This window comes from Malus domestica, chromosome 12, assembly GCF_042453785.1.
Source record: "Malus domestica chromosome 12, GDT2T_hap1".
Classification (NCBI taxonomy): domain Eukaryota; kingdom Viridiplantae; phylum Streptophyta; class Magnoliopsida; order Rosales; family Rosaceae; genus Malus; species Malus domestica.
Genome location: NC_091672.1, coordinates 31,400,911 through 31,426,896, shown reverse-complemented (window position 1 = coordinate 31,426,896; position 25,986 = coordinate 31,400,911). Strand labels below are relative to the sequence as shown.

The 25,986-nt window shown below is 35.5% G+C and overlaps 3 protein-coding genes and 1 long non-coding RNA gene across 4 annotated transcripts; all 4 read right to left on the bottom strand.

Annotated features, from left to right (window-relative positions):
* Window positions 1–809: 809 nt before the first annotated feature.
* Window positions 810–5,056, bottom strand: LOC103451153 (probable protein phosphatase 2C 33). The gene is made up of 5 exons (XM_008390591.4): window positions 3,646–5,056; window positions 2,682–3,071; window positions 2,472–2,589; window positions 1,741–1,964; window positions 810–1,639 (listed from the first exon to the last, which is right to left on the bottom strand). Exons 1-5 carry the CDS (start codon window positions 3,898–3,900, stop codon window positions 1,124–1,126), a joined length of 1,503 nt encoding a protein of 500 aa, XP_008388813.2. The 5' UTR covers window positions 3,901–5,056; the 3' UTR covers window positions 810–1,123.
* An 8,492-nt stretch (window positions 5,057–13,548) lies between these two features.
* Window positions 13,549–16,909, bottom strand: LOC103451152 (riboflavin biosynthesis protein PYRR, chloroplastic). Its single transcript, XM_008390590.4, has 9 exons — window positions 16,377–16,909; window positions 16,143–16,277; window positions 15,835–15,934; window positions 15,585–15,710; window positions 15,183–15,496; window positions 14,836–14,955; window positions 14,472–14,717; window positions 14,269–14,394; window positions 13,549–13,903 (listed from the first exon to the last, which is right to left on the bottom strand). The coding sequence occupies exons 1-9, from the start codon at window positions 16,752–16,754 to the stop codon at window positions 13,661–13,663; spliced, it is 1,788 nt and encodes a 595-aa protein (XP_008388812.2). The 5' UTR covers window positions 16,755–16,909; the 3' UTR covers window positions 13,549–13,660.
* Window positions 16,910–17,485: 576 nt separating this feature from the next.
* Window positions 17,486–21,642, bottom strand: LOC103451151 (uncharacterized). Its single transcript, XM_008390589.4, has 8 exons — window positions 21,414–21,642; window positions 20,791–20,814; window positions 20,437–20,542; window positions 20,262–20,330; window positions 19,666–20,159; window positions 18,850–19,111; window positions 17,995–18,203; window positions 17,486–17,872 (listed from the first exon to the last, which is right to left on the bottom strand). The coding sequence occupies exons 1-8, from the start codon at window positions 21,416–21,418 to the stop codon at window positions 17,806–17,808; spliced, it is 1,236 nt and encodes a 411-aa protein (XP_008388811.1). The 5' UTR covers window positions 21,419–21,642; the 3' UTR covers window positions 17,486–17,805.
* Window positions 21,643–25,216: 3,574 nt separating this feature from the next.
* LOC103414032 (uncharacterized) lies at window positions 25,217–25,822 on the bottom strand. Its single transcript, XR_526026.4, has 2 exons — window positions 25,583–25,822; window positions 25,217–25,494 (listed from the first exon to the last, which is right to left on the bottom strand). It is a non-coding gene; the product is annotated as an uncharacterized lncRNA (long non-coding RNA).
* Window positions 25,823–25,986: the final 164 nt, after the last annotated feature.

Sequence of the window (25,986 nt, the reverse complement as noted above, 5' to 3'; positions counted from 1 at the left end):
ATAATCTTCTTTTGCAAATCAAATTTAATTCCTCAACATTAATTAAACCATTGAAAACAACCCTCCATCATAATATCTCTCTCAAGTCAAGTACCGACGTTGTCGTTGTATAAACAGATTCCAATCAATCCTCACCATAATATATATATATATGTAGTATCTTTCTGGAAAATTCAATTTGTGTTGTGCTTAATTTGGTTGCTTAAGGTCAGTTCAGTGATGGTCCTGATGAATGAATGCTACTATTCAGGGTTTAGATTATGACAAAGATATTCTGAAAATACAAAGCTTTGCCGTTGGCCCCTAAAGTCAAAAGGAATCAATGAATAACATCAACAGCCCACCAACTTAACTTTAGGGCAACTTGGATGGTGCCAAGTTGCCGACTAGTGAACTACCACAAGGGAGGGAGTATATGAACAAAGTTTGATCCAGAATCTCTTGTACACTAGGATTTTTTACCGTTAGATATTTGATCATTGAATCTTCGACTAAGACTCTAACGGCTGAAAACCTCAGTGTATGGAATACTCCAGAACATACTAGAAAAATCTCGGGAGTATATATGCACACTACATTTATCTCCACCAAACAATTACCAAATTAAATGCAAATTCAAAACTCAAAACTAACCGACAACACAGTGAACACACAACTTTCTACTAACAAGAAAAGCTAATCAAGTAGCTTATAAATATCTTGTTTGCAAGTTGCAACTGGGGCAACATTACAATTGCAAATATGTACATATTACTCCACATCTGAACATGACAGGCACTTCTTCAAATACAAAAACAAGACAATTCAAGTTGAAAACTAAGATGAAACTTCATTCATTCATTCTCACAAAATTATTATCCACGTGTCGAAGTTCATGAATTTCTTCAAAACAAAGAAAGAAAAAAGAGTCGGAGAGTTGGATTTTTACACAAAAAAATATTCCAATCTCCCCAGACATTGCTAATATAGTCGGGAGGATCCCTCACACCACCTCTCCAGTCAAAATTTTAACTTTCATTTCACCCTACATATGTGTTGTAGAATACCATAGACAAAGCAAAAGAATAAATAATACAAAACAATTATGATATCAATATATGATATGAGAAAGAAACAGGGGAATTCAAACCTTCTTCCACACCTTCTTGTCTTCTTTTGTGGGCGTAAACCTGGGCAGATTCAATAATGTGTTCACCCGAGAAACTCCTTCCAAGGCTGACCACTCTACACCTGGTTCCGAATTCATTTCCTCTGCAGCATTCTCCTTTCTTCCTCCTTCTTCTTCATCATCTTCTTCGTCCTCTTCGTCTTCTTCCTCATCTGCAAGGATCTCTTCGGCAGTTCGGACAGTCCCCGAGCGGACCAAAGAAGCTGTCTCCGAGAGATCTTCAGCATTTACCTCATCTGCTGTAGTAGGCTGCTCCTTCTCATTTGACCCGTTATTAGCAGCAGTTGATACTATGTTTGAGTCTAAGTCAAGGAAGAGACAAACTACAGCACAGTCATCTACTTTGGAAGTTGGGTACTTCTGTCTCCACGCTCTAACTGCTGTCTCTACCAGTGCTTGAGCTGCAGAAGGACGTGCAGGGGCTGTTGCTATAACATCTACCACTTCTTTGTTAGAGAGAACATCCCAAATCTGCCAAAAAAGTTTTAATCTTAGATTCGAAGAGCACAAGGAAGAATAGGAGGGGGGAAGGGTCTCTTTAGAAAATAGCTTAAAATTAGCTGGCTACGTACCCCATCTGTCGCCAGGACTATAAATTCATCCTTCTCTGTGAGACGCCGATAGGATACATCTGGCACAGAGATGAGGCCGAAATCCTTGAGGCAGAAATCTCCAAAAGCACGTGCCATGGCAAGACCAGGAGAGTCATTGTTTGGCAGCCAGACTCGAGCAACCTCAGGTTCATCCTGAAGAGCAAAAACGCGCCCTCTACACTTCCGTATTCTCTCTGCTTCCGCTGTTAGTGAGGAAGAATTAGGGAAAAAGCAGGTAAGAACTAAGAAACAATTTAATCACAAGAAGCTAGCAAGCAGACCACAGTTGACCACAGAGCATTCCCTGTTTACTATTGCAGGTAGATGAAAGCCATTATCCAATGTACCAGGAAAATTCACTTTCTATCATTTATGAGAAATTATTTCTTTAATTCTGGTCCCAAGTTTCATATATAAATCCAGAAACTAACGAAGCATGACAAAACAAAATAACGAGTGTTTATTTTGGCGTAGAATTATAGTTTAAAAAATATTCATGTCGGGGTGTGATTGAAGTTCCCAAAACTCTTTGTTGTGTTGTTAAGAAGATGTTCAGATATGAAATATATTTTTTTCATGTATCGAGCATCATTAGAAATTTGACCAGATCAGGTCCTGCCAAAATCATAAACCAAATTTGAAAACTAGCAAACTGAAAACTATTACAAGAAAGGAGAAAGGAGAAGCGAAGAAGAGAGAAAGAGTGATACCTGGAAGACTTGGTTTGAGATCCACAGTCAACTGAATTGCACTTAGAGTGTCATCTCTATCTCTCGTGCACAGAACGGCTCTGGAGTCCCCAACATTTCCAATGAATAAATCCCGACCCTAAGAAACACGCCAATACATGCATGATCAAGATGAGCATATCACCCAAAAAAAAAAAAATTAGAACAAGTTTGCAAAGGATATGAAAGCACCTGTTTAATCAAAGTTACCGCTGTTGTCCCACTACAAAAGCAATCGATACTTGGTGTTGTTCGCAGCTCCCTGTCCATAACTTTGAAAGCCTTCAGAAATGACTCTCTCAGTGCCTGAAGGATCTCAGGGTTTTTTTCTGTTTCGTCAACATCCACGGAGGGCCTGAGATCTTCATCAACAGATACAAAAGCAGTATCATCTGAATTCAAGCTTCCTGCAGTGTTGAGGCTGATCCCTTTGAGAACTTCATCATTGGTAATTTTCACTTCCCAGTTTGCACTCAATTTCAGAGGAAGAGAGTCCCTCACTCTTTTAGCAACCATATGACCAAATGGACCGTGCCCATCGAAAACACCACAGAAAACTGTGTCTGTTCTCGAACAGAAATTCTGAAATTCATATTTAAAAGATTTAGACAATAATAACATTGTTCACCCCTGGATATGTTTCCTCTTAAGATACATATATCACAGCAAAATCTCAAAACGTAACATTCAGAGAACAAGGATCAAACAGTGATACAAAATATATAAGTTTAAAAACACGGATACAAGAAAACAAGGATCAAACTATCTGAAGCGAAGGTTAATGCATGCCAGAATCCGTCCACGTAAAGTAATAAACACATTGACAATGAAGGTGAGCCAATTTGCTCTGCAAACGACTTGTAATAGCTGAGGAAAATGATTAAACAAAGAATTCAACTGCCAACACAGAAGTAAGTTTTGCTAGTCTGGATAATTTCCTTGGGCAAAAAGGGTGGAAAAACCGCAGCCAACTAATAGAAAATGGTTTTTCCTTTCTTGAAGTAGAACTACAGGAAGTACAATTTCTTTCAGCTGAATTGATCATAATACAAAAAATAAAAATTTGCACACTTGGATTTTTCATGCAGATTTAAAATTGATGAATCCGTAAATATATCAATAAGGCTGCAGAAAAAGAAAAAAGAATACATTTTACCTCCCAAACAATCATGGCATCCTGATTGGTTCCTTTCTTGCCCTGCTGGGTAAACAAAGATGCAGCTTCACTGGACCCATTGAGAAACATTCTCCCGGGAATTCTGTGCAGCTGTTCTTCCCGGCGGTAATCGAAGGACGAATTTCTCGACCCCACTCTCTTCTTAGAGCTCTTCCGCCGCCGGACTTCATAGGAGGGAGACGACGGCGAATTGGGCAGAGGGCTCCTGCTTTCTACAGACAAGCAGGAACCCATTCTCAGGGCCCTGATAATGTTTAGTAGGCACTCCAGACCAGCTGATGAGCAATACAACCCCGCACTCTTTTTTATTGACGGATCCGTCGTCGCAAACTGTCGCAAATAACCCCCAACGCCCTTCAATTTCACGGCCTTTGATTAACCATCCAAATCAATCCACTAAATTCACTCACTTTTGATCAGATTAATCCACCTTAATTACAATCTGCGACCAAATTGCTACAGAATTCCCCAGCAAGCACTTGAATTTTTCCCTTTTCCAGGAAAGGAAAACACTTTTCTCTTTCAATAACCCCCTCTCTATTTCTCTCTTCCCTTTTCAGATCAGGAAAGCAGATCTATGTAAGAAGATCCAATTCAGAATACCAACTTTTTCACCACGAATCATTGTCCCCGAATCCGGCTAGAAAGCTCTCCAATTGCACGACCCCAATGGGTTGTCCTTCCTTTCCCAGATCAAGCTCGAATTCTACGAATCCAAAAGAAGAAAATGCCAAAATCACAGCAGAGCTGCAGAGAGAGAATGGGCAGAGCAGGCAGCTCAAGTCACGGCTCTGCATAAAGCAAGCATCTTCGTGAACGTTATCAGAAGGGAGGAAGTGGATACAGAGCCAATTTTAGAGAGAGAAAAACATCAAGGAGAGATAGAAGGAGAAAGGAAAAGAGAGAGTCTTTCGAAGTGAGAAATAATCGCAACCACCAACAGCAACTGAATTATAAAAGATTGCAAAAATACCCGCTCTTACAATACGCCCTGACTTCCCGAGAGAGAAACCGAAAAACAGAGCGAATGCAACAAACAACTACTAAACTAAATTTGAAGAACCAGAAATTAAAGAACAAAAATCTGTAGAAAGTGAACAATTTGATTTAGCCATCAATAAAATTTAATGTGGCAGTCGTACCGCCACATAATTAATTTATTGCATGATACTTAGTCGCTCCTCTTTGAATTTGCAATTCTCATTTTACTCGTTTTCATCCATGATATTCATTTTGCTCAAAATTAAATGTAAGATATGATAAAGATGAAAAAAAATTAACAATTTGATAAAAAGAAATCATAGAGTTGTAATTTTTGAGATGATTTGTATGGTAAAATTGTTATTGGTAGAAAATGGCCTAAAACAATGTATTTCCACACACATTACACAGTTAGTTTATTGCAGATTTTTAGATGTCTTGTCTGGTATATAGAATTAATATACAGACATGAGACATACATTTATCATCAGGATTCAGACATATTGTTTGAATAAGAAAACTGGATTTGTGCAGTTGATTGACCCAACTCAACTCAACTCATTGGAAGGAGTTTTTGGGCGTAATATTCCACAAGTTTTTAGTTTAATACCTCGCTTAATGCATGCGGGTTATTACATTTTACCTATAATCTCGACAGCTTTGTGTACAGATCATACATAATAAGGATCAAGAAACCCTGATTTCTAGGACAATAATGTGGTTTTCCCTCCCACGTTACACACTCATTATATACAGAGGTGTGTTATCCATACCCCCCAAATTACTTCTCACACACCTTTGTTAATTTCTATCCGTTGATCTTCTTCAATTCATCCGATCCGACGGTCGAAAATTAGAAAGGTGTGTGAGAAGTAAATTGGGTTTTGTGGATATCATACCCCTATATATATAATATATGTTCGTGCAAGTTAAGTGATGTCCAAATCATTATATATACAAAGATGCTTTTGAGTGATGTCCAATCCAAAATTGGCTATATATATAGACACAGACTAATATTAAGTAGATACAAAAGGATTTTGAGAGGATTAAAAATGGATTGGATTTGAGAGTTTCAATGTGTGTGTGGAGGCATATGTTTACATAAATATATGTATTTCAGACAGAAAACAAATAATATGAAGAGCATGCATGTTAGGAATCTACTTAGAAATGTGAACATCCTCGTCATTTCTACGTGGGCCACTCTGACTCTCACTTCTCCCTCAGCAAGCAGCTCAGCTACGGACCTCCCATCTAATCTTTTTTTCCTTTTTTTTTTTTTTACTTTGAACGATTTCAGTTTAGTCATATCAACATTTTATATTAATTTTTTATAAAGATAATAAAATATAAAATAATATAGAGAAAGAGGAAAGAAAATAAGAACATTTTATATTAATTTTTTATAAAGATAATAAAATATAAAATAATATAGAGAAAGAGGAAAGAAAATAAGAATAGGGGGAAAATAATCCTACTTCCTCACTGCCTTCTAATAATTCCCTATTTTGTACAGACATGGAATGCAATATGCATGGCACACAGGCACAGTACCATGTGTAATTCTACTCGTCAAATATATATAAATACACACACACATGTGCATACAAACTTTTACAACCGCTCGACCAATTCGGACATTCTGTTGTAATTATTATATTGAATGAAATTCAGTCGAAACAAAATTTTCCTCTCTCTCTCTCTCTCTCTCTAGCTTTCTCTCTCTTGAATTTCGTTGTTTAGCTTTTCTCTGCAAGATTACATACAAATTACTTGAATTTCGTTGTTTAGCTTTCTCTGCAAGATTACATACAAATTATCAACATATACATACATACACATATATATATATGCATTCCTTCCAAGTTTCCAACATGAACGTGGAGATTATGGGATCGATCTACGTACGCATACAATATATGCTTCTCGATCCCTCGCTCCCTCCCCTCATAAAAATCGAATATTGTTATGTTATATAAATATTAAAAGGAAAACTAATGAAAAGGGTTTGAAAACTTTGAGTTTTAATGATAAAGACAAAATAAAGGGTAAAGTGAATAGTAACAGGATTGACTTTTTAGTGTAAAAATGTGGTTTTTCGTTAAAGTGAACAGTACCGGGTGCTTTTCGTTAAAGTTCCCAATATTAAATGATAGGCTTGCTAGCTGCCACCTCCACAATTTGTAGCTAGGTTTAGTTTAAGGATAATGTTAGGAAAACCAAAATTTAAAATCAAATTAACAAATCAAATAATAATGTGTCACCAATAGAAAATAAGTATGTTAATCAATCATCAACATCCACATCATTTAGTTCTCGAAATTTAGTTTAAAAATTTGTCTCTCTAGCATTACCTTAATTAGCTTAATGATAACCGCACATGCATTAATCTTTGGTTAATGCTAGGGAGATCAAATTTCTAAACCAAATTATATTAATCAAATGATGTGGATGTTGATGATCGAATTATTATTTAAATATTGATTAACGTGCTTATTTTCTATTTATAACACATCATTTGGTTTGTAAATTTTATCTAAATTTGATTTCCTTAGCATTATCTTTATTTTTTTATTATCTGATTTAATAAATTAAGAGAAAACAAAGAAAAGTAAACAAAAGTGTGTGGGAATGAAAAGTGGTGTGTTATTTTCATTTCCCTATGTGTATATGCATATCACTTCAACTTTATTCATCACAACTTCGTTTTTGGTAATCTACTTTTAGTTTACTTTTTTTAATTTGTTGATGCACAAATCGGTGAGGACTTTATTACAATAGAAAGTGTTAAGTTTGTGATCTTTGCTAGATTGCTCTAGTCACTAGTATGGATAAGTATGTAAATGGATAGAGAAAGGGAAGCAAACACAAGATGTACGTGGTTCACCCAGATTGGCTACGTCCACGGAGTAGAGGAGTTCTCATTAATTGTGAAGGGTTTACACAAGTACATAGGTTCAAGCTCTCATTTAGTGAGTACAAGTGAATGATTTAGTACAAATGACTTTCGGAAATATCGTGAGAGAATGATCTATATTTATAGAAGAAAGTTTCTAGTTTCATTCTGACATTGACACGTGTTGTGTTGTGATTGGCTTCTCGCTATGATTGGCTTCTGATATCGACACGTGTCGCGCTGTGATTGGCGTCCTAGTTGGAGGGAAACTCTTCTAGGTCGTTGACAGCATAACGTTGACCGGTGCTCAGTAGTTTTGGGATTGGTCAAGTATGGTACAAACAAAATTGTTTATACATGATAATCCCGTTAATTGCAATGATTTCTTCAACTAACAGCAATAGACTCAAAGTTTAGCTAGCTTAATTAGTTTCATATTTGAACAATTACTGAGTTTTTATTTTATTTTATCTTCATTTTTTTTTGAAAAAAAAGACATTTTATTAAAACAACTAATTATGAAGGACAGTGTAAAGCATATTTGAACTATTGCCGAGTTTGAAATTTGTATTTACATGAACTTTTATTGACAATCAAGATGATGACTATATTAAACAAATATAAATATTATAGCTGTGACATCCCACATCACTCAGGGGAGTGATCCTTAAATGTATATTCACATCTCTACCTAGAGTGTTCTGGCCTCCTTCTCGCTTAACTTTGGAGTTCCTACGGAACCCGAAGCCAGTGAGTTCCCAAAATGCCTCGTGCAGGTAGGGATGTGAATGTATATTTAAGGATCACTCCCCTGGGCGATGTGGGATGTCACAATCCACCCCCCCTTAAGGGCTCGACGTCCTCGTCAACACACTTCCGGCCAAGGATTGGCTCTGATACCATTTGTCACATCCGGCCCGGGTCCACCACATCCCTGGCCTGTTCCACCATTGTAGCACGATATTGTCCGCTTTGGGCTTATCATTCCCTCATAGTTTTGTTTTTGGGAATTCACGAGCAACTTCTCAGTGGGTCACCCATCCTGGAAGTGCTATGGCCTCCTTCTTGCTTAACTTCGGAGTTCCTACGGAACCCGAAGCCAGTGAGCTCCCAAAAGACCTTGTGCTAGGTAGGGATGTAAATATACATTTAAGGATCACTCTCATGGACGATGTGAAATGTCACAATAGCCAAATCGTATTTAGAGAGATTGGCTACAATTCACATGAAAGATAATAATTGTATTAAAATACATTAAGTATTGTAACTAAATTTTTATTTAGAATTTTCTTACTCAATAGATGTAAATACAAAATATTATATTCGAAGCGGAATGTATAAGCTCAAAATAAATATTTCAACGAAACCATTTAGCATTAAAATTTTAAGGCTTAATTGTGCATTACCAGGCATTTAAAAGTCATCAATGAAATATATAGTTTTGTGATATTTAAAATTTTAAAAACGTTACAACAATATATATATATATATATTAAATTTCGAGTATTTTATTCAACACTGTATAGATCAATCAAATCAGAACTTGAAAAAAGTCATAATATATAGGATTGTGGAAATGGTCCCAGAGTTCACATCAACTTTTATTTGTTTGGTGTTTTCAGACTTTGACGTTCATTGACACGTGAATCATAACATGAATAAAATGGAAAATACGACTAGTGACTAACAACGAAATAAAAATAGAGAAATGGCAAATACACATTTTTTTTAGCATTTTATACTCTTTTATTTAATTATCATTGTTGATTATCTTAACTTATCTAATTTACTGGCTAAAAAAAAAGATGTGTGAGAAATTAAGAAATATGTTTATAAATCACTTTCTTAGAATTTCACTTGGCATAGAAAGAGTCGTGAAAGACATAAAGATCTTTCGTATCAAGTCATATCATTTCATTATATCGACAATAGTGTTTTGGACCTTGATTGTATGCCCTCCCCCGTCTCACCCCCTTTCCTACCCTTTTATTTATGTGGTCACAATTAAGTCACGTCAACATTTTATTTTGATTTTTTATAGAAATAATAAGGCAAAAAGCAATAGAAATATAAAATGTTAACGTGACTTAACTGTGATCACAAAAATAGAAGGAGATGAAAAGGACATGGGATGAGGAGGGCAGACAATCCAAGTCCTAGTTTTTTAACATAGTATGATGACTGTCGTGCAAGATTTTTTTTTTTTTTTTTTTTGGGAGGGGGGGGTTAGGGGGGGGCCTAGTCTTTCTGTTATTGTGCTCTCATGAGTGCTTTTGATGGATCAACTAGTCCATCTTTGTCCTCTGTCCATCCAATAATTTAATTTAAGGAAAAATTAGTATCCGGTCCCTAGTTCTTATTGTTCATTGACTAAGACCTTATTAGTTCTCAAATTTTGATTCAAGTCCCTATCATTAATGTGATAATGAATTTACATGTTTATTATATAATTTTTAATATAAAAATTAGTAATTAATTTAGGGTTTAATACTCACACCTCTATTAAACTTCTAATTAATTTTCAATTCAAACATTTCCAAAATAATAAAAAATTAAATTAAATTAAGTTTGTACCTATTAGTTTTTTTTATATATAAAAAGATTCTCAATTTTTTTTTAATCTTAAATGTACTCATTCATATAATTTTTCAATTTTTTTAATCTTAAATGTACCCATTCTCAAATATATCAATTTGTTATATGTAAAATGTACCCTTTTTAAATATAAAATCCATTCAAATTTTTTAATCCATGTTTAAACTTATATGGGTACATTCTTTTTCGTTGATTTGAGAATGTATCCATGTTTTGGTACAATAATTTTTTTGTTAATTTTGGTTAATGTACCCATACATATATGTACACACACACACACAATATAATAGAGAGTATAATTTATATTTTATTATTTTTAATGCCATAAATTATGGGTTTTATTTAAAATCTCATTAATATAAACAATTACAAATTTCAATTTTTAATTTTTAATTTAAAAACATAGTAACTTACATTATTACATTAATGTCAGGGACCTCAATCAAAAACTAAAAACTAACAAGATTTCAATTAAAGAATATTGATAGTTAGGGACCGCATACAAAGTGTCCTTTAATTTAATAAACACAGCACAAAGTGTATCAAAATATTCATTTATCAACATTTTTAGTCTTTTAAACACTTATTTCTAATCCTTACCGTTGAATTTGTTTAACTTATTCAATTCAATGACTAAAATGAAAAAAATGGTGTGTGAATAACTAATAAATGTGTGTGAAAATCACTTTCTTAAAATTAAATTTCAACGAGGAGGGAATATATTAGTGAATCCCCATCATCTATGAACTATGATCCATCTACATCCTCTATCCATCCGATAATTTAATTTGATAAAAACAACACAAAGTATATCAAAATATCCAATTTATCAACTTTTTTAGTCTTTTACAAACTCATGTTTTAATCATAACCGTTAGTCCGTTACATTTGTTTAACTTATTCAATTCAATGGTTAGAAAGAAAAAAAAAGTGTGAGAAACTAATAAATGTATGTGTAAATCACTTCTTTAAAAACAATTTCAGCTTTTTTTTGGGGGGTTGGGGGAGATATTAGTGGATCCAATCATATATGCACTATGTTTAATCCTGACCGTTGCATTTGTTTAACTTATTCAATTCAATGACTAGAAATAAAAAAACGGTGAGAGAAAAAGTAATAAATGTGTGTGAAAATCACTTCCTTATAAATAAATTTCAACGGGGAGGGAGTATATTAGTGTATCCCCATCATCTATGAACTATGATTCATCTACGTCCTCTATCCATCCAATAATTTATTTTAATAAAGACAACATAAAGTATATCAAAATATCCAATTTATCAACTTTATTAGTCTTTTACACACTCATGTTTAATCATGACCGTGCCATTTGTTTAACTTATTTAACTCAATGGCTATAAAGAAAAAAAAAGTGTGTGATAAACTAATAAATGTGTGTGTAAATCACTTTAAAAATAATTTCAACATTTTTCGGGGAGGGGAGAATATTAGTGTATCCAATCATCTATGAAACTATGACCAATCTACGTCTTTTGTGTATCCGATAATTTAATTTGATAAAGACATCACAAAATATATCAAAATATCTAAAATAATTTAGCCTTTTACGCACTCATATTTAATCATAACCCTTCATTTTGTTTAACTTATCCAATTCAATGGCAGAAAGAAAAAAAAGGTGTGAAAAACTAACAAATATGTGTGAAGATCACTTCCTTAAAAATAAATTTCAATTGGGGGGTCCCATCATCTATGAACTATGATCCATTTACATCATCTATCTATCCGATAATTTAATTTGATAAAGACAACACAAAGTATATGATCTTAATTCTGTTTAACTTATTCAATTCAATGGCTAAAAAAAAAAAATTGTTGATCTATGAACTATATAATTCATCTAGATCCTCCATCCACCCAATAATTTAAATTAATAAAGACAACCACAAAGTATATCAAAATATCTAATATATCCACTAGCTATATGTGAGGGCGGGGGGTACATCTTTATTGAGCATGGGCATGGGTACATGATTAAGGATACCCTGAGCCTATCCCTGTTGGCTGTATAATATACCCATGATATCTGTATGAATTTATGAGTATCTCATCTTCCCTTCATTTTATTATATATATTGTTTTGAGTACAAGGATATATTTTACACTGAGAGGAGGATCAGTCAAGTTATACAATAAGCAACCTAATTTGGTATCGAATTCACCATCCATGAGATTCGAATATAAGACATTTTACTTACAAGTGAAAAGGAATAACATCAGACTGTAATATTAATTGACTATAATATATATATATATATATATATATGTTTGAGAATGAGATCCTATATCATGCATCCATTTCTAATATCACTGAAGTCTTTTTTGATAAAACTCAACACCTAAATATATGTGATTTAACCGTGAATACACAAACAGAAAGACACGGAAAATGAAAGGGCAGAGAATCTGCCTCCATACTAATTAATTCCAGAACCGTGTCTTTTTCATTTGACATTAAAATTCATTAGGTAGCTCCTAGCTACCTACCCACGTGATTGTAATAATTCATAAGTTACTTGCGTTACAAGAGATAATTAAGCAGTCTTATATGGTTACGTATACAAATAATGTAGACCATTTGTTAATCATATATAACTAAGTAGACTTAGGAACGGTTCTGAAATTTCAGAAGCCCACGCAACAATTAAAGTGGGACCCTTTCACTACAAGACTCTTCTTTTGGTATTTAAATTTTTTTTCTTCTTCTATAAATTTATGAGTATAAAACTTAGTATGAAAGTCAGTTTTGTAACACAATATCATCTACTGAACAATAGATATAGAATAATTTAAAAGAATGTATATGTTAAAAAAATGAAGGTTCAACCAAGAAAAAAAGAAAGTACATAAAAAGATAAGTATTCTTCAAAACAGAAATAGTGATGTTAAACCCACCCCCAAATCCTATTTCTCCACCCACTCTTTGATGAAAATTTTAGTGATAAATTTTCCCTGCAATAAAATGACATCTAAATCCTAAACAAAAATAATAAATAAAATAAAAACAAATCCGTCTTTATCAATCCATGTCTCTAAAAATATCTTGATCCATCTTCATTTTCTCATTTAATTCTTAGGAAAACTAACGAAAAGTCCAAAAAAACTTCTCTTTTAACGAAAAAACCATTTTTAAAAGTATAGTGAATAGTGCCAGTTAAAAGTAAAAATGTAGTTTTTCGTTAAAAGTGAACAGTACCGGAAGTGTTTTGTTAAAACTCCCTTAATTCATCTAGTTTATTCTTATATATTATCATTTATAACTTTAAATAGTGAAATTACTCTTTGAGACATTGAAAAACCAAATGGAGAAGGAATTAGGAAGGGTGATGATGATAGAACCTTCATCACCTAGAGAGAATCAGTACACGCACACACAATATCTATGTCATCTGTTAATTGCAACTTTATTGCAAAATGAACAATAAAGTTACAGGAGAGAATCAAATCAATACAAATATATCATTTGTTACAAATTATATTACTACGCATTACATGCTCTAACTGGACGTAGGAGACTCACCAAGAAACTCTGATCTCAACTGCATTAAAAGCCTGCCCAGATAATTTAGCCCTTCTCCATCCCGACCTCCTCCCCAGAAAAGATCATGCGGTGATGCTTCAACAAGAACACATCCAGCACTTGACAGCAACATTGCATTCAAATGTGGGTATATCGAGAACTTGCATTTTAGTGCCCTATACATCACTTCAATCTTTACACTTTCCCACTCACATCTTACCTGCATAGCACACAAGACAAGTTTGAACCAAATTCAACATAAACCAAAAGTAATTGTCAACACTCCGATGATGTTAAATAATCCCGGTTTAGCATGAGTTCATTCTGCTTCTTCTCATTATTTATTATTATTATTATTATTATTATTATTATTAATGCATTTAACGTTGGATGCAGAAATCTTAGGTTCATGTAAAAAGATGTTAATCACTTAATATCATGATTTTATGTCTTCATTTTTATTTTTTTTCTGATTGAGAAATTCTAAGAACCATAAAGGACCACAGCATGGCATGTCATGACTAACATCACGTGTCAACACAATTGATGAACTGAAAATCCAATCAAATGCACAATGCACCATACCAAATCAGGACGCTTCCTCTGCATTGACCTTCCTATCCGTGCTGCCTCTTCCGGACTTCTGGCAGACTTGATATTTTCAACACAATCTTGTGCCACAGGATCATCCACCCCAACAAACTTCTGAGCCTACACGTTAGTATTGTTCTGTGAGAATGACTACGTTTTGTAAGATGGAAACCAGATTCATACACAAAAGGAAATACCTGATAGTAATGCTCGACACTCAACCAAGGTTCATAATCACCACTGTCATCTGGCATCTTAATTTGGTGAGGCGAAAAATTTGAGAAAGCGCCGTATGGGTCCCATGTTTTGTAAAAGAATATGATCCTTGATTCATATGGAGTCACGGTTGGATCAATTTCAAATGTTTCATCAACTGATGGAATAACAGGGGTCACATCTGGTATGGGTTGAAGAAATCCACTTATAAGCATATCAGGTCCAACCTGTTGGTTCAAGTTCAGAAGTGCAAAATAAAAAGTCCAATCAAACGGTAGAATACTGAGTGGGGATATGAGTAGAAAGAATTTATCTCTAGAAGAAGTATCAAAAACCCACACCAACCTGTTCATAGCAGACATCAATTAGGTCAAAGGCTTGTGTCATTTCAACCATCCCGAGTTCACCCACAGGGGATGGCGCATTCTTTCCACCAATAATTTTAGGAGCAACAAATGCGAACACCTGCAATGCATTGAATGTGGCAGAAGCAAAATGCCTGTTAACAAATCCAGTTTCAACAAAGGAAAAATCTGGGATCTCCAACATAAGCGGCGGTTAAGCTTATGTACCCCTCCAGCCTACAAGAAACTACAACTATGACAACATCCCTAACTCATCAGTTTTAAGCAGACAAGAGGAGAACATCGACAAGAGTTCATAGAAAGAAATACAAGCTGGAGGAAACAAACCTTATGTATTACTCCGGATGAAATAGCAGCTGCAGCTAATGTCCCCCCACACTCCCACAAAAGTGAAAGATATCCACGATCATGGAAGTATTCCATTACTTCTCTGGGGTTTAAGATGTCAAACTCCACCACTTCAATTCCTTTTGATGCAAGATGTTTCTGGAAATGCCTTCTTGCACCCCTCTGTGTTGCAACTATAGTAGATACATCAGAGGTATCCCAAAGGTGTGCTTCCTCTGGGAGATCAAGAGTCTGTGACATTACAATCCGCATAGGCATATGTCCACCACCATGTCTTGCAGTTAGTCTTGGATCTGGTCCAAAAATTAACATAGAACATAAGAAGTCAGAACTTCCTCCTATTAACACGAATAATCACAAAGTTGAGAAAATTATACTTACTGTCCTTGCGCACTGTATTTCCTCCTACAATGACTGCATCACTTCTACCCCGCAGTTCAAACACTCGATTTCTAGACGTTTTGCTGCTGATCCATGCTGCATGTCCGCTGCTAGCAGCAATTTTTCCTGTTAGCACCCAACAAAGACTAATGACTAATCTATCAGAAGACTTGTTTAAATTCAAATTTTTAGGCCTCTTTACAGAATTGCATATTGTAATAAGTTACACTACTCCTAAAAGAAAGCTTACCATCAAGAGTCATGGCATACTTGAGAACGGAGAAGGGGACTCGAGAAGCAGCTCTACAAATTAATGGAGCATTGACAAGGAGGCATGATTTTCGTGCTTCCTGTTGGTGTTGGATCAATTATATGACATGTTAAACTCAAATGCTACTCATGTCACGCAAAAGTTTTAGTCTTGTTTTGGTAAACCACACCGTAGTTATTTCAACTGGGAGCAGAAGATCCCTGCGTAATGCCTATACTATTCGCCAAGGAATCGAAAAGAAGCGTTTCGCTAAGGTATGAAATGAGCATATTGAATTGATCAAATACCTCAATGAGTTTACTGTTGAGGTCCTCACCAAGAACATCAACTTGCAAGCCTTGACTTCTCAAAGCCCGAATGGCATTCCCTCTCAAATGCTGCAATGGATGCCTCAGCCCAATCACCACCCTTTCAATCCCTGCCTAATCCAAACAAATCAACATTCAATCATTGTTTTCTTTTCCCTTAGAAGACGACTCAGAGGGAGTTGGAAATTGAAAAGGAAGAGAAAAAGGCAAAACCTGAACGAGGGCGGAGACGGCAGAGTGGTCACCGTGGCAATCACCGGGCTCCATGTTGAGATAAGCAGTGGCGCGGCGTGAGAAATCGCCAGCTGCGTCGACGGCAAGGACCTCGGCGGGCTTGGTGCCCTGGGCGTAGAGGAATCCCTCGCCGGCGACTTTCCCGGATTTGGAGGCAATGACGCACCCGAAGTTTGGGTGGGGAGAGGTGAATCCGGCGGATCCGTCGGCCAGCTCGGCGGCTCGTCGGATGTGGGCGGCATCGAGCGCGTGGTTGCCGAGTAAATTGTTGTTACTAATACTGCTGTTGGGTGTGGCGGCGCCGCCGCTGCAGTAGACTCTCACTGGTGGCAAAGATAACGCCGCCATTGGAAGCATAGATAGATCATAGACGATACTCACCGTTCAGTATTCCACCCTCATGCTGTACGCAGCAGTAAGTAATACTAATAACGAACCAAATGAAGCTTAATTTTACCGCGATAAAAAGTAAAATAATTAAATTGGACCTGTTTATATTTATTTTCCTTTTTAAGAAAAATAATTGGGGCTGTGATGGATAGGTTTATAGGCAATTCGATTTGGCCCATTTAGAAATATCTTAATAGTGGTTTGAGCTGTTGATTCAAATTCGTTGTTAGCAAGAATCTAATATAAGACATCTCGCTTATAAATGAATAGGAATACTATTAAACTGTAGTAGTAAGTGGCATTGAGTTTGTCTTTTAACTCGCAATTTGCTGCAAGTACATAAATATACATCCATCGCCTGATCACATCGGATTTTTGTTCTGTGATTTCCACACTTTTCTCCCGGATACATCAAGACAGATTTGGATCCTCTCCTGAGCTTAGCCTGCTGAGCCTCTTGAACAAATCACACAGACCGTTAGATTTTGATCCTACAGCTACAATTATTATAACTTTTAGAAAACCTCCATATGTAACCATTAAATCAAAATCCAACGGTCTTGTGAATTGCTAAGAAGGCTCAATAGACTGAACTCAACTCAGGAGAGAATCCAAATCCCATCAAGACACAGGAAAAAGTACATATGCAGACGAAAAAAATAAGTGCGCGAAAATCATCTGCATCAGCGAGCGAGCAATAAAACCAAAAGCATCATACCACATTTAATTATCAAAATGTGATGAACAAAATCGAATCAAATCTACTATGGCATCGTGCAACGAAATAAAAGCAAAAGCATCAAATTATTTATAATGCAGCATCCTCACGACGTCGTCGTCGTCATCGTCATCGTCATCAACATTCAACAGGCACACCAAAGGGGCTAAGCTTAATTAGGTTTTATAGAATATTTATGAGTTTGATTCTCTCGGAGGAGAGATAGATTTGATAGGATAATCGAGGCAGGCGGTACAGGTCCGTCAGATGAACAGACAGAAACAACAGCTTCAGCTGCATCTATTCCTCCTCTTCTGCCTCCTCCAGCCAGTTCACCAATGGCTCCAGGGCCTTCACAAAAGTTTGCCTGCACACATTCATTTTCCGTTATTTCACAGTTACAAATAACACAATAAACCCGATGTAAACAACAAACAAACGCATTGATTATCGAACTCTGATATTTTAAAGTTGAAACAAAAAGCATACCTGCCCTTGGGGTTTGTTCCCTTGCGGAACCAATGGAGAATGGTGTCTTCTGCAAGCACATCCTCGTCATAGAGGGACTTTACAATATCAGGGAAAAGCTTCATCAGCTTAGCATCCTCATAGCACTGCATCTGAACCTTGTACATCAGTTCCAGCTCAAGCTTCCCATTCGTGCAAAAGGTGTTCAGCAGTTCTGCCCATGTTTTCACCTGCATATGTATTGTATATAAGTTAAACCATAGCCATTTATTTATGTGCACCAAGTACTATGGTGTTAGCAACTAAATAACCGATTTCTGAAAACTACAGTGATCTAATATCTCAAAGTAATCAATTTGGAGGATGGTGCGTAAAACAAGCACAGCCTTAGATCTACAAAGAACAAGCTTGGGAATATGAAAGAAACAAAACCAATAAGTTGAAATCCTAAACACATCAGATTGGAATGCTATATCTATACTACTCTAGGTAGAACAAAGTCATTCACTATCCTACATGAACATAAGAACCGATTTCTTTCTTTGAACTACATGAACAAAAGATTAAAAAAATCTTAGTTCTGTTTTTATTTGTTTTAAAGTTATACCAACTTAACTCGTCATGGTTAACTACTTAAACTCCTACATTGGTCCCTTTACGAGTGTGCCAAACCTGAACTTTAAAGCTGAAGGATGAACTCGAAAGTTTCCCATTGGATTTCCACTCTATTTTTAACTCTCTATATATATATAACAAGGGGTAGAGCTGGAGAATCTCCCTCCCCTGCTAGGCTAACTACGGTTTCTTGTTTGAAATTCCAGGTCACAGAACACAGAAATTATCTAGGTATCAAGCGATTATAAGACTAACGTATACCTGGCGAAGAGCTGCATTAGCATTCTGCTGCTGGTTCTTACCAGACCACTGCACAGCGTCCATAATGACATCCCACAGAATTCGCACAACTTCAACATCGGGCAATTTGGCGTCTTTAACACGCTGCTTCACAGTCTCAATGACTTCAGACATATCGGTTTCCTCTGTTATCTGGGTTGTTAAAGCAGATTTCATTTCCTTAAGCTTCACTTCGAAAATTTTCTTCTCGTTGTACTCAACTAAGGCAACTAGCCCTTCCTTTCTGAAAATTGGTAAAAATAAGCACCAAATTATGTGTCAGTTAAACAACCTTTTCATTTTGTTACAAGGTGTGAATATCACAAAATGGATGTTCAAGTTAACACATACTTCACATGAAACCCATCAATGAGCAATTGACAATTAAAAATCACATCAACATTTACGTTAAGATGTATTATCATGGAGTGACAAACCAAAGGGACTACTAGGTAAGAATACTTTCAACGCATAATCAAATTTCATATTAAAATTGACTGATGATAATGACTACACGAAAATCAACTAATTTTATATCTTAAGAGAAAAACAAAAACTCTTAAATATATTTCAGAGATCATACAGAAAGATGAATCAACTATAAGACAAAATCTAGCAACTAAAACATTGCAGTTGGCTGAACAAATCAGGGATTGCAGCTACTTCAGAATCTCAGTCATCCAAATTGTATAAAGATACTACAGGACATCAAAAGCATCAGCTATATCTTAAAAAACAAAAATGAGTCTTATCTGACAAGCTGGTCCATAATAAAATTCTATAACAGATCAAACTTACGTGAAATGCTCAGAGAAACTCTCTTCGGTTCTCTTTGCGGAAGGGAAGAATTCCAAAAGATTGTCCTCCACTTTACCCCGCTTCAGAATGGAAATCAAATCATCAAGACTATTATCAATCAAATACTCCTTGAAAAACTCAGTAATGAACGATAGAACTAGCCCTTTGCCAACAAGATTATCCTTGAGCATTGGCTGGAACACCGTTTCTGGTGGAAGTCCTGACAGCTTCTGAGAGAATGCAAGTGCTGTGAAAATAGCCAGCTTCTTCCTTTCATTTTCCTCAAAAAGCTCCAACGATTGAAGGAATCGTCGCATAACATTTTCGAGATTCTTAATCAGAAATGGCCTCCGCCTCAAAATTTTCTGAATGTAGATAACCGATGGCAAGATGAGTTCACGTGTAGGCTCAGACTCTAGTACAGAGTAAGGGTGGCGCTCCCCCTCATCAGGTTTTGTTGTTCCAGGTTGTGTACGGCCTCCAGTGAAAACAACCTACAGTAAATCCTCCAGTCAATTTTATACCACATCACAAACACTTTATCTAAGGTAGCATCCACAAGAAACAAAAAGTGCCTAGAGTATTATGAAGCTTGCCTCAAAAAAGGTGTCACCGTATCTTGAGAAGTTAAGGTCTGAAGATTCAATGCTCTTGGCAATAAGTTCCTGCACAAAGCAGATACTTGTTAGTTTTAACAGATAATTAAGTAATAAGTACGCACATGCATACAGATACAAATGATAAGATCATTTATGCATAACTAAATGTTACCAGATCACCAGCATTATCCAGATAAATCTGGACCACTGCATCCGCAAAAGCTGCAGGGTCCAGCGGCGCTGCAATATTCCGTTTGCGGGTTTTAATCCGCGTGCCACTGTAATCACATTGCCAGCATAATCAATTTCATTTAATTGAGTAGAGGCTGATGCAACAACACATTTTACCGTCTTTACAAAAGGTCATAGGTTATAACTAACTAAAATTGATAAAAGTTCCTTCTTTAACAAACAATATAGTTATCAGTTAGATAAACCTTGATTCTGAAACGTAAGAATAACATGAAAGCATATACGAAGAACACAGAGGGTAAATCTGATGAGACAAAATATGACGAAGACTTACCCAAGAGTGGGTCTCTCCTTCGAGCTGCAGGTACAAAAAGACAGAAAATCTCAATTAGTATAATTTAATGACTATTTAGCTATAAATTTCTAACCTTCACAACCCAGATAAATTTATTAAGAAGACCAATTGTGAAGACCTTTCAAAAATTATAATTTACGTTCTGTATAAAGGCAAAAGTGCAAAACCTAACACTAAAAGTTTCAGTTTTACCTGACCCCCACCACCCAAGCAAAAAGGAAAAGATTTACAATTTCACTACAATTAACATCCTAATTCACACCACAAGAAACTGGATCAAAACGAAAAAGGAACAGAAAAACAAGAAATACATCTCAAATTTGGATTAATTCCAGAAAGACCCAAATAATAATAAAGTAAATGTAACATATAAAGAGCAACCAAAAAGATTGAGCAAAACCCTCCACGAAATTCCAACCTAAACAAAGAATCCAATCAAAGAAACAAAATTTCCACGAAAAATCCGATTTTTAGGTAAATAACCAGATCTGTGACTCAAAACATACAAACTTTTCAATAAGATTTTAACCTAAAACGCAGAGATCAAACAGTAGAAATAGAACGGAAATATCGATAGAGAGAGATGAAGAGAGAGAAGGTACCTCATAAACCAAGACGAAGAGGGATCGGAGGGCGGTGAGGTCTCTGGGCGTCGAGAGCTTTTTTCGAAGAGAGAGGCGAGAGGGAGTGGGAAAGAGTTATGAGAAGAGGGGTGATGCGGTTTTGGTCCCTGGACACTGATATTTATGAGAGAGAGAGAGAGAGGAACAAAAAACAAAAAGCAAAAACAAAACCAAAAGTAGTTTCAACTACAAGGCGACTTGAGGTTACAAGTTACAACTTACAAGGTACAAACTAATTTATCAGTCATTCAATACTACGATTTAACGGTATTTTTTTTCATTTAAAAGTGAGAGGTTCTATATTTGAATCTTATGAATAACGAATTCGATATCAAATTAGGCTGTCCATTATGTAGCTTAACCAAATCTCTCCTCCTCTTAATGTAAAAATATCGATGTACTTATAAAAAATAAAAATAAATAAATACTAATTTATCTAGAGAGACTCTTTTTTTTTTTTGAGTGAAGTTAATTTAGAGAGACTTTTTTAAATCGAGATTTTTTATGGACTAATTTAACGTAATTTTCATGCTTATATTATAAAATATTATGCAAAAGTATAAAGTGATTGGAAGTTCTTAAAGGAATTTCGCTTTTGAGAGTCTCTTTAACATGGAATATTCCGTGATCGTGACCGTTTATCGTATATCATGCGGTCAGAAATCATTTCAAAATTTAAAATTTAAAGTTAAATATAAATAATACCGAACGAAAATTGATCGCACGATGAACGATGAATGGTCACAACCACATAAGCCAGCGAGAATCCTTTTCCCTTTTAACATTTCTCATTTCTCAATTAACTGTGTTCTTTTAAAACTTTTTTTCTCGTTTTCTTCAAAAACAAAAAACAAAAAAAAAAACTTTTTTTCTCGTTACATGTTCTATTCACATACAAATTAAAATGGTTTTATTTGTAAAGAGTTCAACATTATAGTATGACTATTGTAGCTTTGTGTAACGAGTATTTCATAATTATTACAATTCATCGAGGGAAGTGAATTTTCACATCTTTAGTTTAACATCTCGCATTTTTTTTATGATTATTGGATTAAATGAGTTAAACGAAATCAACGATCATGATTAAATATAACTGTGTAAAAAGTTAAAAATGATGTTCATTGACATGTCAGTTATTAATTATTGAGTAGGTCAAATGGCAATTTTGTTTTGTTTTGTTTTGTTTTCTTCATCGGCCCTATGCTACTAGTTGTGCGGTTTAACCTTTCCTATAAGGTAAAAAGACGTCATTTCGGTCACATTACAAGTAAATAATATTGTAAATCTAGTTTGTTTTCAAGTATAGTGATGTTTTAGAAGAGAGAATTAATGCAATTCTCTTGTTCGAGTAGCTTAACTCTTAGTTTTATCTTTATTTTGATGAAAATTCTATAATAGATCGACGTATACAATGTACTTTTGGATCAGTTGGTTGGATTAGTATGATGAGACTTTAATTACATTCAAATAATAGTGCATCTCATACACGAGTATACTGTAGAACAACCCCATTTTTAATAAAGAAAATAATAGAATTGATCAAAATTTTGGTTGAGAAAATCATTGGCTTGTAGATGTAGTTGTAGGTTGGCTTCTTTGTGCAAACGAAGCATATGTGGTATGAAATCTGACATCAGATTCTGCCTTACAAATGAAATACGGGAGTGCAGTACAGTTGAGCACAGCAAAAGGCAAAAAGGCCCTTTGAATTTTGACCACCGCCCCTATCTTTTTCTATCCTTTTTCTCATCCTTTTAACCCTGCCACAAATCGACATCATCGATGATTCAACCTTTTTTCTTTCAAGGTTGGTAAAATCATCATGCTTACAAATGTTTTGCTACTCCGGAATATCTTTATGAAACTTTAACGAAAAATTCCCGGTATTGTTTACTTCAACGAAAAATCATATTTTTACACACAAAAAAGTCAATCCTGATACTATTCACTTTACCATTTATTTTGTCCTTATCGTTAAAACTCAAAGTTTTCAAACTTTTTTCATTAGTTTTCCTTATCTTTATATCTTAAACTTTTAACTGATAGATATTTGATTATTTTAGTTTTAACTAAGGATTTCAAGGTTAAAAAAATCGCCTTTTTAGTGACATTTCCCTTCATTTATAAGAGAGAAGTCTTAAGTTCGATTCTCGTAAAAAAAGAATTTGAACCACATTTACATATTGTGAGAGTTAACTCATTTCCATACCCCTTGGTGTAGATTATATCATAATGGGACGGCAAGGGGGAAAACAAAAGCCCTTAATCCGGGGCCATATGAATGGTAATGCATTTCTAAAGGAATGAGGTTACCGAGCTATGCGATCGGATCACCTACGGCTATCAGTCTGTTGCTTCCTCCTAAAATCACGACAGGGTTAAGCTTAAACACCCACTTAATTAGTCATTAATCTATCCTTTTAAGGTTAGGCTAATCCCATCCTTGTTTTCTGGAAGGTAGAAGCAGTCCGGTTGGTTCCATATGCAATATATAACTTTCCTAATCCTAAGAAAGTGATAGCAAAATGAGCACATAACCAAAACCATTTGAGTTTTACCTCGCGACGTTTGCATAATGACCAGAATTTCCAAAGTGACAAATGAAATATAAATCTACTACTATCATGCATTACCATTCTATATTACCATGCCATGAGGAGAAGGGAAGGGAACAATGTGAAGTAATGAATCGAAACTACAGTGTATGAAACCGCATTACGATACTCGATGTTAATTTCTAATTCACACAAACCAATCAAGAATTATGCTGGAATCTACCCAACAGTTTGGTTGAATTGTACAATTCGATTTCCGAAAGTTAACAACCAATTTGACAGAAAACTTTGGTCGCCGGGAGAAGACAACCTTTTTCTTCTACATGATCATGTTGCAGTACCATGACTTCATTTTAGAGCACAAGTAAAGGAGAAGTGAAGAATATACACAAGTATCTATATGTGAGCAGCAGTCAACTCACAGTTCAACTAAGAGCCACAATTAACCATGAGATAGTACTGCAAAATGGAAACTCCGAGCACCAAACATTCGACTACTACCCTAAACATTTCCTTTTTACTAACTGACTTAGCCCTGGTTTGGTACTGAGATGATTCTGAAAAAAGTGGCTATCAAAAAAAGCTCCCAGCTTTTTTATGTTTGGTAAACATGCAGCTTTAGCTTTTTTTCACAGTTTTTGGTGAAAAAAAGCCAAAAACACAAAGCTGCAAAACCCAGCTTTGAAAAACTAGCTTTTTTTCACATCTGTTTTACATAAAAGTTTATCAAACACTATAATGCTGCTTGTTTTTTTCAAAAGCACTTCTACAAAAAGGTTTACCAAACACTCTGCTGCTTTATTTCACAACTGCTTATTCTCACAGCACAGTAGAACCAGTTTTTTTTCAAAGCACATCAATACCAAACCAGCCCTTACACATATAATTGACAAGAAGCCACACAGAAACAAACAATGATAGGTTTTCTCAAATCTCCAATGTGGGATTCTTATTTTCTTCAACGTTAGGAACTTAAAACACCACGAACTCTTCTAATTCTAGTACGAGCTCAAACTTTGGCCTTTACATTTCACCTTATCGTAAGTTATTATTAGCACCAACAATCTAAAATTATTGTTAAAGCTTCTCAGAGCAACAGTGAAATCAACCTCCATTTCTTCTGTATCAACAAATTCAAATTATTCGTACCAATATAAATTACTAGTAGTAATTTACTACTGCAGTCAAATCTTCAAAAATTGGGTCAAAAAGTTACCAGTGAGGACATTCATCAAACACATTGCGTACCCATTTCTCCAAACTCAAAACGTGAACCTCCAATCCAAGTTGAGGAAATTAACAAAAACAAAACATACAAAACTGGGGTACTTGTATTGGTGTCGAACAAACCTACGGCTTCTCTTCTCGAATCAGTTCACTGGACTGAGTCGAACTGTCCGCCATCAGTGTCTCCGTGTCGTGTTGCTGCGGCTGCGGCTGATGCTCGGTGTTGGTAAGAGTTTCCATGTCCCTCATCCTTGTCCTCACCACACTGGTAACAAGTACTGCAACAACAACAAAAACACACCCAATTATGTAAAAATGTGAAATTGTAGAGAGAGAAAGAAATCAAGAGAGAGATAGAGAGAGTACCGGCGGCGGTTCCAAGTGTCCAGACCCAGAGGATCTTCAAGCCGGGACTCAACTCTCTTCGCATATTACTCTATTTCTGCTTTGTTTCCTGCATTTGGTTTTGCTCGACAGTCAATTTCGTGAGTGTGTGTTGTGATATCTCGGAATCTCTTCGAGTGATCAACTTTGCCGAAAGCTCGACCCGTGATTTTGCTCTGCAGGGTTGAGTCGGGTTTTTTCTGTGGACAAATTGCAGGGCCCAACTCTCGAGTTTTGGGTTAGGGAAAGCCTAAGGACCCTTAAACTTGGCGCCAATAGGCCCGCTTCGTGTCCTTATGGATCTGTTACACATTTTGCCCCATAAATTATTAATAGATAATAACATCAAAATAATTGTTATTAACATTTTAAAATTTTCGTTGTGT

Bases quoted from the DNA above. Each gene is read 5' to 3' on its own strand.
- LOC103451151 (XM_008390589.4), bottom strand. The intron at 18,204-18,849 runs GTATACGTTAGT...ATACATATGCAG, and splicing joins CTAATGCAGCTCTTCGCCAG to GTGAAAACATGGGCAGAACT. The intron at 17,873-17,994 runs GTATGCTTTTTG...GAATGTGTGCAG, and splicing joins GGAACAAACCCCAAGGGCAG to GCAAACTTTTGTGAAGGCCC.
- LOC103451152 (XM_008390590.4), bottom strand. From the start codon at position 16,754: ATGCTTCCAATGGCGGCGTTATCTTTGCCACCAGTGAGAGTCTACTGC. The intron at 14,395-14,471 runs GTATTTCCTTTT...ACTAACGTGTAG, and splicing joins GTGTCGAGCATTACTATCAG to GCTCAGAAGTTTGTTGGGGT. The intron at 13,904-14,268 runs GTATGGTGCATT...TGTGCTATGCAG, and splicing joins AGAGGAAGCGTCCTGATTTG to GTAAGATGTGAGTGGGAAAG.
- LOC103451153 (XM_008390591.4), bottom strand. From the start codon at position 3,900: ATGGGTTCCTGCTTGTCTGTAGAAAGCAGGAGCCCTCTGCCCAATTCG. The intron at 3,072-3,645 runs GTAAAATGTATT...TATGAATTTCAG, and splicing joins ATGCCATGATTGTTTGGGAG to AATTTCTGTTCGAGAACAGA. The intron at 1,640-1,740 runs GTACGTAGCCAG...CTTTTTTGGCAG, and splicing joins TAGTCCTGGCGACAGATGGG to ATTTGGGATGTTCTCTCTAA.